General features: G+C 42.7%; 1 protein-coding gene across 1 annotated transcript in view; it reads left to right on the forward strand.

Moving 5' to 3' along the window:
* Positions 1 to 14018, forward strand: part of LOC144829455 (transmembrane 9 superfamily member 2-like) — a 1692131-nt gene that overhangs the window by 1614915 nt on the left and 63198 nt on the right. Inside the window, exon 16 of the mRNA XM_078688619.1 lies at positions 6324 to 6495. Within this exon, the coding sequence (XP_078544745.1) occupies positions 6324 to 6495 (172 nt within the window). The remainder of the gene's footprint in view (positions 1 to 6323; positions 6496 to 14018) is intronic.

A 14018-nucleotide genomic window follows, 5' to 3' on the forward strand; every position in this document is an offset into this window, starting at 1 on the left:
CCTTCTTTTCTGCAGGTCACATCGGAACGTCGACTTAAGTATGGAGAAGACCTAAGCAACACGCCATGGTTCCGCACGGAAAAATTGTATATTATCTATGGGGACTGCCCCTGAGAACGTGACGAATTTGTGTGATATGAATGCACGCGTGTATGCCCTGATGTGTATAGCTCGACTGAATACACGTTACACACGTTTGGATTGATAAGAGAAATGTTTTATGTATGACTTAAGTGATGATCGAACGGCCGATGGAATGGGGAAAAGGGGTCTGAACATGGTGCCTATACACGACGAACAAACAAAGATATAGCACTCCCTTACTTAGAAACGACTGTCTCTCTCTCTCTGAACCCAGCAACTGGAAGGGTGACCTGAAGCAGAAACTTGGCGGGTTATTGCAGTATGACAAAATATGACTCCAACCGGCACCCCAAATAATGCAACCAAGAATGACGTGCGCCCATGAGTAAATTCATACGATAACTAAATAGGGAAAGGTTCAGGAATATTCCGGGGTGAGGTTTACCCAAGTACCCTCCTCCTAGAAGACTAGGAATATTGTCAATGTTTAAGATTTACCACCTCCTTCTTGCACCCTCATAGACATGAAACTCAAAGCTGCCCCATTGTTCTCCCGACTGACACCCTCCGTTGCCTCAGCCTGGATACCCATTCGCTAAAAATGATTCAAAGATCTCACCGTGAGTATTAGCCCGACCAGGTTAGTTCCCGAACAATTGACAAGGGTGTAAGTATTTGCAACCGAGGCCACCAGCAAAGGCAGCCAGATGAATTAAGTAGGATACTAAGGATGCGCAGCATGCAGGAAGAAATCTTTTTGGCCAAGTACTGTTCTATGTTTTGTCTTGGATTTTTGTATATAAAACATATACTATTCCCCCCCCGCCTGAATTCATGTGTACGTAATGTATGGATCTACGTCGTCCCTCAGTCTGTGTTTCTATATAACTTGACCCTTGCTGTTCTGTGTTGTGTGCGCACTAAATGGCCTATTATTGTACACATTTCTCTCTCTCTCTCTTTCTCTCTCTCTCCATGTCGTACGTGTACCGAATAGTTCGTTTAAAATGCGGACGACTCTCTCTCTGAGGGTCCCCCTGTTCCCTCTTCCTTTGTGTGGTAACGTTGTGCCCCGCCGGCACAAGCCTAATTGGTTTTTGAACACAAAGGTGTTCGGCAAAATTGACAGAAACTAAAACAATTGTAATTTGCCATATTACTACCTCTCCTTTCTGTAAAATGATCGAACTTGAATTGGCTAAGAAGGAAAGGACAGGTAAGACGACTGATGTCCCCTAATCTGGCCTTTTTTATAGGGGGACTATATGTCAGTGGCCTTCTGTTCTCAGTTCGTTAGAAACACAATCCCCAATGCCCAGATTGCACCACCTCTCTGCACCCAAGTACGGATGTCCAAAGCGTCCTCGTTTCTCCCGATTGACCCCAGCTCCATATCCCGAAGTATAACTGATGACCCTGATTAACCGTTGCTCCCCGAGAAAAGAATGTTTAGCCTCTGTCCCTCTCTCATGATGATAGAAGACTGCCAGGGCTTGGGTTAGAAAGACGAGTCTCTACCGAAGGATCCGATTTCGAGTTTGATGGAATACGCAGTTGATAGGAGTCTGACTTCTCTCCATATACGTCATGAATGAACGCCAAATAGACTTAGTACAAACTTAGTAGAAATGCCCGCATACATACTCCATAGTGATAACTTCTGACCGTGACCGATGAACGTATCCCCAACTACTTAAGATTGGGGGCGGAATTGAAATGTATAAATGTCTTCTCCTGCCAGTTCTCTAAAGCTTGTTTTGTACCCATTCAAAGATATACAATCACCGGAGGAGAGGGGCCGGACGTGACGCACAGCCTAGCCGCAGATCATGAAGCACATGCGACCTCGACCAAAGGTGGAGCCGCAGAGCAACGAGACGCGGGACGAGGCACCACTCTCAAACACGGAAAATGAAAGGATGGAGGGCTGCCTTGAGGCCCTCTGCTTGTTGACCCACGCGTGCCAGAAGTCCCCGCCCCTTTGAGCCCGATTGATGGGCCTGCCTGCTCGTTATCCTTTGCTCCCTTGGTTTGTCTCAAAGATCTGATCCCACTCCGCCCTCTCTTCCCTCGATTATCCGACAACTCCCCCCTTTTTTCACATGGATTTTGACTCAGAGAAGAAGAACAGCATTTAGGTAGAATAGGGTTTGCCACGGAACGAGAAAGAAATGCAGGTGCCCAGCATGAGGCACCCTTAAAAAGATTAGTTAGGAAACAGGACTGTGGTCTAACAGCAGAGGACAGATCGCACCCTGCGACGTGTAAGGATGGATCCGAGCTGGACCTATAGCTCCACCGCCGTTGCTCAACAGCGCCAACGGAAGAAAACGAACTACTAGAGCCTACCAGTGATGGCTCGCTGCTAAAAAGACACTGTGGCGAAGACCCCCCTTTCCGAACTTTTTACCCCCCCCCTGACTACTTGCTTGTATTGAACTGAATTCCTCCCTCAACCACTTTGTATTGCTTTCAAAATGTTTCATCGGTCACTTTTAACTGTACATTGATACCGCCGGAAAGAGAGAGTCAGAACATGGTTCCATAATGTGTCGGAACATTTCCTTGATTGACTCCGACTGAGTTGTATATCGATCTCTAGACTCGTATATATATCACGACAAATGTAAATTCATCTGTATTGCACCTCGTCTATCGCATCGACTGCACATGGTTATATACAATCCGCCAGTATTGACAAACGCTATTTCATTGACCTCACATGGCTATATGTACACCCCGCCAGTTATGATAAACCCGGAAATGAACTAACTTATGTTAAAAAGCGGCGACTGTGGAAAATGACGATGTATATGTACATAAGCGGCGTTCATTTGTGTTCACCATACCCCTCGCTCTAAGCAGAACGAATACCGCGAAGCATTGACCGCATCATCCCGCCAGCATAGGCCCATGAACGCACGTACACGACAGCCATTTTAGGCACCAAGGCCTCTCTGCCCGTTTGTTAAATCCCCAGCACCCCCCCCCCGTTGAACACCCCCGCTCTCTCATGCATAGGCCATAAAACCCTCTCCCTCTGCGCGACCCTGCTCTAAAAGTGACACCCCTGCCTGACCGACACCCCCTGCATTCCTCCCAGGAACACCCTTCCCCTCTTCTGATGACCCCCCCCCCGGCTACACCTGGCCTCTCGACCCGGTCCCAAGTCATAAAACAAAGCCTCATGGATGTAACCCCCCCCCTCTGGCCCCGCATAGCAAAACGTGATACACCAACCGAAGTGCCCGATCTTATCGCCGGCCCAACCTTAGATCTGACCACCCCCTCTTGCCCTTGTGTCCTGTTGGAATGTCCGGCTGCAAGATTACAATCACATGTTACATTTGGGAGGGGAAACGACATCCGAGCGACAGGTATGGGAATAGGCCTGAAGCTGGGATTCCAAACGTGCCTTTTCGTACTTCAAAGTTTCTTTATTACAATAAGGAATGTTTGTGCATCATAAACCTGTGTATAAAAGACGGAGCCTCAGAGAAAGTTGTTAGAGCACCTCTTGAAGACATTGTGCGCGTGTCCGAAATGACAGGCTCTCCTCATGAGAAATAAAAATCTGTTCTTGCACTCCCGCTTCCAGCGCCCGTCTCTTTATTTGGTAACTGATCAAAATGGGAACTAAGAGGCGTCTTGTGTCAGCAGCCTGGGCATCGGTTGGAATTTGGGCTGTTTTTCCTCATGGGGGAGTGACATATTTACGAACCCACTCTGGCGAAAGCCCAGGACCTTTTTAGGCCATGAAGATAGGGCTGAACCATGTTGGTGTTTTAGGATCATAGGACCATTGCATCCTAACACCCTACATAATGTTTATTTGTATTTTTCCCACTCACGCTACTAATTAAGGGATACTTTGGGAGCGGGTGAGGAATTTTATCTTTAAATTTACGCCCCCTATCCAATTACTTTCATAAGTGCTCACTGGAATATGGGCGAGCCCACCCTGACCTTTAGGAGTCAGGGTGAACCGAGAGAAGCATGCCATTATTAGAGTGGGTTAGGGTTGTATTAAAAACAAAAAGGCTTTTGTTCCCTTTCCCACTCCAGTTAGAGAGGTGCCTAGGTGTGGTGCATTATAGATTCCTCCTTTATCTCCTTGTGGAGATGATGGAACTCCAGGACGGATACTCTTTGGTTTATAGTATTTCACAGGGAGGGTGTATCCCTTCATCCTAATCGGGAGAACCTCTCTCCCCTTCAGGGGTTGTGAAGTTCTCTGAACCTCTAGACCCCTACATTTTGAGTAGTCAAGGGTCCCCCACTGTCCATAGGACCCCTTTGCTCACCTGCCCGCCATTGGCGGCACACGTGGATCAGATATTGACACTGTCTCCCCCACCAGATTTAGAGGTGGAGTGGGATACTCCTCTGTTCAGCCCTGTCTCTCGTAGAAACTCTGTTAAGGGCTCTGAGGCTGGTGCACCGGGCTCAATCCCTCTGCCATCACTTGTTTCGCTCAAGGGTTTGTGTGCTCTGTGCAGTCCCGGATCACTGCATGGCTGCCATCTCGTGTGCTTAGCCGGTCTGCAAGCGTTCTCGGAAACAGGTGGTGCAGAGTTTGAGTCCCGCTGGGGCCTGACTCTTCCGACCCAGGTAGCAGCGAATGGGCTGGTACAAGAAGTCACACCAGCCGTTTTTCACAGCGAGGTCACATCCCTCCTCACTCTCTTTGATAAGCATACCATGATAATGAGCTTCCTATTAATGCGTAACTTTGTTTACTGATCCAGTTCAGTTTAAATTATTGTTCGCATAAAAAGGAGCATTGCAGGCATATATTATTTGTTTCCATATTCTGTACTCATCGCATGCCAGAGATTTATAGATGTATTACAGAAGCAATGATAGAATGCATTGTCTCTGTCTCTTATAGCTACAGGAGTAGTTCTTGAATTGTTTGTGATATTACATATAAATCTTAGTATAGCCATCATATGTTTGCAAATGTGTTAAACTGTTTGTTGCATGAAACCCTCTGTTCACTGGATTTTTCGTAGAAAACCACGATGAACATATTTGCTACTATATGACCTGTTCGGCTAGGGCTTGACTGGCCGTAGCGGGCACCGGGCGTTTTCCTGGTGGGCTGCCAGGGTAAGGGGCCGGTTTTGGGCCCCTGGGGGAGGGGGCAGGGGGGAGAGGGAGGGCGTTTTTCTTACAGGGCTGTTGTGCAGCATAGCTGCGATATCGGCCCGTTAACCACACAGTTGACGTTTTGACCCCAAACGGGAGTAGGCTGTTAGATTCCTTACGGCTGGGTCTTCCTCAGGACTAGAGAATAGGGGCACCATGATGAACCACCCTTGGCTCTGGGTCTGAGAAGAAGGAAAGGGGCCCGCAGGCTCACCTGGGTGGAGAGCAAAGGTTTGTCACCTTCTAAGTTGCTTGAGAAAATCGTATCAACTGATTTACATGGACCAGGAGGTTCACTTGCTGCGATTCAGGGTTTCTCCAATCTCGCTCGATAGATGTCTCCTATTCTCTAGTCCTGAGGAAAACCCCACCGTAAGGAATCTAACAGCCTACTCCCATTTGGGGTCAAAACATCGACTGTGTTGTCTTTCTATGCCAACAATTACCAACAATGAATTGTAACTGTGATTCTTTGTTATGGCAATTTTAAACAATTTTTACTCCTTGTGGCTTACACATGCCACTGTTTATTGTAAATAATTTCGTAATGATGACGATTTCACCATCTTTTTCTTTCACCCTTATGACCCTTACTTGATGCACTTTTCCTTCCTTTTCCTTTCTCCCACTGTCGTGGGGCACTTGTGCAAAGTATCTGGAACTACATATTGATTGATCAGCAATTATCATTGTTCAATGTGATCAAATAACATTGAACCAATTCCTTTCTCAAGCACCAGTGTGACTTTGTTTTAATTGTTCTTCATGAGTACATGTACTTCACTGGGACCGCCCATTATTTTACTGTTCGTACCCAGGTCCAAGTGATTGTTTTGGGTCTACCCTTTGTTTATAATACTGGCAAATAACTCGGCCGCATCCCTAACCCCCGGTCTGGAGTCATCTGGAAGAAGCAGATGGGGAATGTTATATAACAGAAGTACAGTCAAAGCTCTCTACGTTTAACCCAGAACCAGTTTGTTACTGCATCATTTACATATGCAAAAATAAACCTTCCTACAGTTTGAAGTCGAAGTTAAGTTATTTTACATGCATATTATCAATTGTACTCGTTTCTGTTTGTGCAGGATTACCATTGGTGGTGGAGGTCGTTCCTGACCAGCAGCTTTACGTCAGTCTATCTTTTTATTTATGCAGTTCATTACTTCTTCTCCAAGCTCCAAATAGCTGGAATGGCAAGCACTTTTTTATATTTTGGATACACATTGATAATGGTCTTAATTTTTTTCCTTTTTACTGGTAAGTTTAAAAACTGTTGACTAATAGTATAGTAACTGCATTAATCTGATGCTTTAACTTCAGTATTATTTTGCCGTATGTTTAACTTTCAGAGATCTTTTCCAACTTGATACTGTAAAGTAGCTTTTGTTTCCTGCTTATGTGACCTTGGGTTTGCTAACAGTTTTAAGTTGGCCAGTTTCAGTTTATATTCCTCACTGTTTTGTATAGCCGCCTATCATCAAATGAATTAACGTCTAAGCATATGGCACGCATCAGCCTCTGTCTCTCATATTTTCTTGGGAACCACGTGGAGACCTCCCCCTGCCTCAGGACACAACCCGAGGTATCGACGGAGAGGGCGATGCCTCTTCCTTAAACCTGAGTCAGAGCCAGGTGAGGTGAGGCATGTTACCTCACACAGGATAGGTATGAATCATCATCCATCCTGCACAGTGGTATCGTGATTGGTCACATGTATTAATACTGTGAAATTTTTAACCTTTTTTGTTAGCACTGTTTTTTCAAAATTGCACTTTATGCAGTAGCTATACTAACGAGGTCCTGAAGAAAGCCGGAGTCCTTGAACCCGTCACGGCTGAAATTAGTAGACCATTTTCGGTTGATTAATTCAAAACCGACACTGTATATATCCTTTTAATAAGTCCATCAGTGGTCATCAATAAAGGTATCTGGGACCACTGATGTATCTTTTTTAACTCACTTACACTTTCATTTTTCTTGCACTGCATTTTCCATCCTTGTCCCAACACGCCTAGTCTACCAGCGTTTGGCTCGGTGCCAGAAGAGCTGAGGTGACAGGGTCTTCTTTGGTTTTCCAAATGATGACACTGGCCACCAAGGGCAGTTGATGGGAATCCTTACTTTTCTGCCCTCCTCAGGGTTTCTTCTGGCATGAAGTCGCATTTGCGTCATCATTCTTTTACTATCACTTATTGTCAGACAGGTAAATGATCTGTTGTAGGTCCTGCTCCTATCTCCGTTCTGTGTATATTCAATCTTTCTTCTCACTAGACCTCCAGTTTCCTTATGTTGTTTATTGGTAGGATTGGGGATTGAAACTGGATGGGTCTTTAAATATTTCCCTAGGACCCCTCTCTCTCCCTCTCTGGGAGTTGAGTCATGTGTAATTAACCACGTGGAGAAGCCATTCCTCAGAAAGAGGCAATCGGGCATAGGAAGCCTCTCACTAAACCCCTGGATGATGGTCTGCCTTCTATATGCACATCTTTAACTCTACAGACAAGAATGTGACCTTCATTTGTCAAGATCTTCATATGCTTCTTGAGTGGCCTTGTGTTTCCAGATATTTTTTATGGCTCGCTGCGTCCACCCTCTCCGATATTTTCTGGAAGTTGGCTATAAACAAGGTCACAACAAATTTAAATATCATTTTTGTTTGAGGGGCGATTTTGGGTCCCTCACAGCCTCTAGGACATTATGCAAGGTGACCGTGGGTGTATTACGCATCACTCGCTGAGATCATTAACATATTGGATGCATTAAAAAAAATATGTTGTTTATCCACTCCGTTCCTCTGCTGTTGGCTTACATCTATCGCACAGTTGTTGACGGACTGCACCAGATAACAACTAGTTGCCAGCCAGGGAATGCCCACAACGGTGATACAGCCTAAGAAAGAATCTCAAGTCACTGACCCAAAGGAGGAATTGTATTTATTTTTCAAGGTCATTTAATAGGCAGCCATACATGTTTCCCCCCAGCCTTTCCGATGGGGTCAACAGAAGGACTCTGCCTGACCCTCAGCCCTGGCAACCTTGCTGCTCCTGTGATTGCCTGGCCTGCACCCACAGAGCCTTCATTATGTTCCCTTTGCTGCCCTCTTCTGGCCACATTCCACACTACATCCACTGGGGAGGGGAGGACATCGGGGGACACCTGAGATTCAGCATAGAGCAGCTCTGCTGTTCCTCAGACTGCACCCCTTCTACCTTCGTTTATCATTGTATCAGTGCTCTCTACCTCAAAAGGCTTTAGATGTTTTTCTTCCTGGAGAAAATAATCTGGACTAAAGCTGTGTCCTCCAATAAATTGCCTTTAGTTTCCCAGTAGTGGAAAATAGATATTTCGCGCCCTTGAAAGCTGAGGATGTGCACATACTTCATTTTGCACTTTCACTTCTGGAAAAACGTATCCAGATTTGGACAGTAAAAGGCTATTTGTTCATCATTTCAGCTCGACTTTAGATCCAGGTTTTTTTATCAGATTGCTGTTGAGGGGAGGTTTCTGAAAGATTTACTGAATAAATCTCCTTTGCACTTTTGATTTTCTTTTTGGGATTTGAATTTAGTGCTGACGTTCTTTAAGGCTCCACAGTTTGAGCTTTAGCCATTACTTCTTCAAGAAGATTGGAGGAGCTGCAGGTTTCATCAGCTTCATTCTTGTTCACTGATTTCTAATGATAAGGCTACTTTGAGGACCCAGCCTCCCTTTACACAAAAGGTTTTTAGAGCCTCACTTTTCTCAGGTAAAGTAATTTCCTACATTTTTTCAAATCTCGTCCACCCCAAACCTTTTGAAGATTGAAGGAAAGACTGCAAAGGTTAGGCCCCATAAGTACCCGCAACCACCACATACATCAATAAAACGAAACCAGGACAACACAGGGTTCTGAGTATGATAGACAACTAACATGTACTGCCCCTAATTTCATTCTAGTTGAGAAATCTATTCTGTCCTTCAGTGTGCCGTACCACTGGAATTTTCCTGAGCCCTTTGCCCTTTTGTATCATAATTGCCATAAACCATCACCTTCTCTTCTTCTGCATGGATCCTCCTCTTTCAGCATTTCCTTCAGCACATTCTACGAGACTTATGTTCTCCTTCGTAATGTCTTGTATGGCATAGTGTCACACTAAAACAACCCGTAAAGACCTCAGTCCCTATCATGTGAGAAACATTTCACCTAACTTTCCACACTGTAGCTATGGGTAAAAGTCTATCATTTATTTATCATCGGTATCTAGCGCATTTAAAAGCCTCATAAGTTACATAACAAACTGAAACCTTGTGTTGGAACAAATGTTTACATTTTCATCAGACATGAAACGCAAACAAAGCTGGCACGGCTAATGTATGCCTCCACCTTTCTGGCAGCAGGATATCATGGGCCTTATTCAAAGCAAGCTTTTGATGCTTTTATATTTTATCGGCATAAGACAGATAAGATCATATCAAAGTTAAGATTTTTCTCATTTGCATGTTGTCCAAAATGATATCAACTGTGGTCTTGTTATAACCAATGTATAACTGTAATGTTGCCCCTTCTCTGTGTTTTCCTTGCCCCATGTTCCTCCCCATCTTCCTTTAAAAAGTAAAGATATTCAAATGCTGTGAAATGCCAAAGTTTAGAGGTTAGCGTTCAGTTCCTGACCATTCTCTCGTATTGTATCCTCTTTCAGCAAAGGTACCCCACACCTCCTCAAATGTGGAAATCAGATCATTCATAGATCTATTTCTCGGGTGTAGCCATTTAAAATATATCAGTCAACTACTTTGGGGTCTTTCATAGTCTCAAAATACTTGTTTTTGCTATTGCCATGAATGTGGAAAACCATCTCTAGAATTGATGTTTGAAGTAGGCCATGGTTGATGGGGCATGGAGCAGCGCTATTTTAGCTTTTAGTGATAAGTCTATCCTCAACTCTTTTGTAATACCTTTCATCTAGCATTCCCGCATTGTTATTGTTCATTACAATCCCATAAGATAATCACAATGTCACAGTTTACTTGCAAACCTTTCCAGTAGGAAGATGTGTGGCTCTGTCCATGTAATTGTAACGTTTGTGGTGAACACTGCCATGTATGCAGCATTTTGAAATACTAAACTTCAGTCTTGTCTTTCTCATCCCACTATCATGTTTTCTATGCAACTCCTTCCAATCTTCATCTGGGTATTTTTTTTTAGTTTAAAAAAAGTAAGTTTATTGAGAAAACAAGTGATATAGTACAATATAGTATGAGGGGTGTTAAGCACATCAAAGTTGGAATGAAAAAGCAGAAAAATATCAATATATCTGTAGAGCATTGCATTGCATGTAACAACCATACAGCAACATAGCATTAGCCGAAATATAGCATAATATAAAATATGAATAACTAATATATGGAATGTCATGGAGGTCGAGCAACTTCTTGTTGAGCAGGAGTTACAGAAAAAGAGCATTTAACACTGGAATCAATGAACGATGTGACCATATATTAAGGTGATTCCTGGCTAGAAGAATGGGATGATCACATGCTGTATCCAATCTGTGGTGATAACACACTCGATACCTCCAAGCTTGGAAAGACAGATTTGTAAAATTCTTCCAATTTTTAGTGATCTGATGATAGGCAACTGCCAACTGTAAGTTGACAATCTTTGTATTATAAGTATAAACTTCCCAAATAGGAGATAAACTACCCAAAAATAGGTGCGCAATAGAAAAAAGAAAATTAGAGCTGAGGATAGAGTTAATCTGAGTCCAGAAGTTATGTATGTATGGGCAAGTAAAAAGCAGGTGTTTTAAGTCATCTAGTGGAGAGCAGCTGAACTAACAAGTGTCTGGTATTGTGACATATCACTTGGGTAGTACAACTGGGTGTAACAAAAGCCTGTTGTAGGTCAAGAATAACGTTTGTGTAACATTTGCTGCTCGAGAGGTTTTCCTAATTTTGGACCATATTTTGCTCCACAGAGAAGGTGGCCAATAAAAACCCATGATCCTCTCCCCAAGAAAGTTCCACTTTGGTATTTGCTCTATCGAGCTGCGAGGATCGTATATGGATATAAATATTCGAAGCTTTAGGATAGGAAAGTAGGAAAGCACACAAACTATTAACCAGGGGAGTTTTTGGGTGAATTAGGATTTGGGTATAAGCATTAGAAAGATCTTGTGAAAGTAAGTTATACTTGGAGTGGAAGGAAGGAGGTAAATGAAAAAGTTGACTGGAATCAGAAAAAGACAAGATCTTATTTTAAGAAAATAGTTGTTGTGTCCAGGTTAAGCGTTTGTTTCTCCAAGATTTTCAATAAAAAGGGTCCCCACAAATCTAAATGGATGTGTTGTGCTACAAAGAAGAGTAAAGGAAGGAGTCTAGATCGGTGGGAGGGTGTATTTAAGAATAGGAGTGGAAAAGATGGTGGTCTGCGAGTAAAAGAGAGAAATTCCTTAAAAGAGAAAGGGAAAAGAAAGGAACGTTCGAGTACTACCCACAAAGGACATTCCAGTGAAGACTCAGAGTGGCATCTGGAAGCTTGGCGATGTAGGAAGGATTTATGATAAGCGGGGAAATCGGGATAGTTAACTCCGCATTCCGCTTTAGGCTTTGTTAATTGCAACAAGGACATGTGAGGTGATCTTTTGTTTCACAGAAAGGATGATAAAATAGAATTAATTTTTGGAAAGAATTTTAAGGGGATGGGGACAGGAATGTTAGAAGTGGTGAATAAAACTAAAGGAGCCAGCATAATTTTAATGGTATCTAGACGACCCCACCAAGAGAGATATAGAGAGTGCCATTTAGTGGTCAGAGAGGTGATTTTATGTAAACATTTCTCCATGGAAAAAGATAAGATTGTCGAAATTAAGGGGGTAAAGTAGAGACCTAAATATTTGATATGATGCGAGTTCCACACAAAGTTGGAGGAGCTAAAATCCTTGAATCTCGATTAAGCTTATAACCAGAGACAGAGGTAAAGAACTCCACTCGCTGTAAGAAGGCAGGTAGAGAAGATTGAGGTTCGGAGATAAATAATAAAATGTCGTCAGCATAAGCTGGTAGTTTAAATTGGGTGTCATTAGTTTCAAATCATTTTATATCAACATTTTGACGAATCCTGGACAAAAAAAGTTCCATGGCTAGTTTAAAGAGGGACAGGGATAATGGACAACCCTGACGTACTCCTCTTGTTAGTCCAAAATAGGGAGATGAAGTACCATTCACAAAAATTGCTGCTCATGGATTAGAATATAAGATGGGCATCAGAGAAATAATTTTGGAGTCAAAACCGAACCATTTCAATCTATGAAAGAGGTACTACCAATTTACTCGATCAAACACCTTCTCGGCATCCAATGCTATTGCCGCTAATGAGTGAGGTATGTGTGGGGCTTTAGATAAAATATCAAAGAATAATCGGTTATTGTCAGAGAGGAGACGGCCCTTAACAAAACCCGACTGTTCTGCGCCCAGTAATTGGGGGAGGAAGGGTTCAAGACGAATAGCTAGGGCTTTGGAAAAACATTTATAATCCATATTTTCAAGAGAAATGGTTCTATAGTTCTTGCAATAATTCAAATCCTTCCCATCTTTGGGTATTAAACATATTAGAGCTTCTAAAAAGGACCCTGAAGATTCTCCGGACTGTGTAAAAAGATTTAAAAGATTGAGTAGGTGGGAGAAGGATAGGAGCAAAGTGGGTAAAAAAATTCAACTGAAAACCAGTCTGGTCCCTGGTCTTTGTCTTTCTTAAGTGATTGTAAAGCACTGAGAAGTTCTTGTTGCGATAAATCTGTCTCCAAGGGGGTAAAATCAATTTGCGTGTTAAAAGATTTACGGATACCTGAGACGAATTGTGTAATGTTGGATTCTGTGGGTGTGGTCTCAGGAGAATAAAGTGATTTATAAAAAAGAAGGAATTCATCAAGTATCTCTGGATCCTTAGTGCGTAGTGTGTTATGTTCATCGTAAATAGCATCAATATCAAACTTATCATGTTTAATTTTTAAGTAATTCGCCAAAGGTTTGCCAGCCTATTTCTGACCACCATAAAACTTTGCGCTTGAGGCATTATCTGTAGATTCTTTGTTAAATTGAAGTTTTGCCTTAAGTTGTGAAAGACAATTTTGGGATTTTGATGAGAAATAGGAGTGTTCTAGTCTCCTTATCTTAGCCAAAAGATCACCAGTGACTTTGCAGGCATTCTTACATTTCTGGAGACAAAACCAATGACAAAATCTCTGGCAGCTGCTTTAAATGCGTCCCAGATTACAGAAAAATGTAGAGTATCAGTTTGATTTAAAGAAGAATATTCATTAAAAAAGGAAACGAAAGAGTGAAAATTTGGATCTAGAAGTAGTGAGAAATTAAACTGCCATCTTCTTGGGAAATTAGAGTTTGAAACTATGTACAATTGAATGGAAATTGGCGCATGATCTGAGATCAGAATAGAGCCAATGTCAGCGCATCTTAACTTTTGGGATATGTTATGTGAAACAAAGAAATAATCCAATTTGGACTCAGTTTGGTTGGGTAGGGAGAAATATGTGTAGGCTCTAGTGGTGGGATTGCAAATTCTCCAAGCATCAATGAGTTTATATTGCTTAATGGTCTGAATAAATAGTTTATGGGCTTTATGTGGTTTGAAAGAAACCAGTGAGCTGCGATCTATGAAGGGATCCATCACCTAGTTGCAATCACCAGCGAGGATAAAATTATCGTCCATACACTAGGAAATTTGCTGAGACAAAGAAGACCAAAACAAAGGATCTCCATTAGTAGGCGCATAAACATTGAAC

This window comes from Lissotriton helveticus, chromosome 4_1 (genome assembly GCF_964261635.1).
Source record: "Lissotriton helveticus chromosome 4_1, aLisHel1.1, whole genome shotgun sequence".
NCBI classification, from domain to species: Eukaryota; Metazoa; Chordata; class Amphibia; order Caudata; family Salamandridae; genus Lissotriton; species Lissotriton helveticus.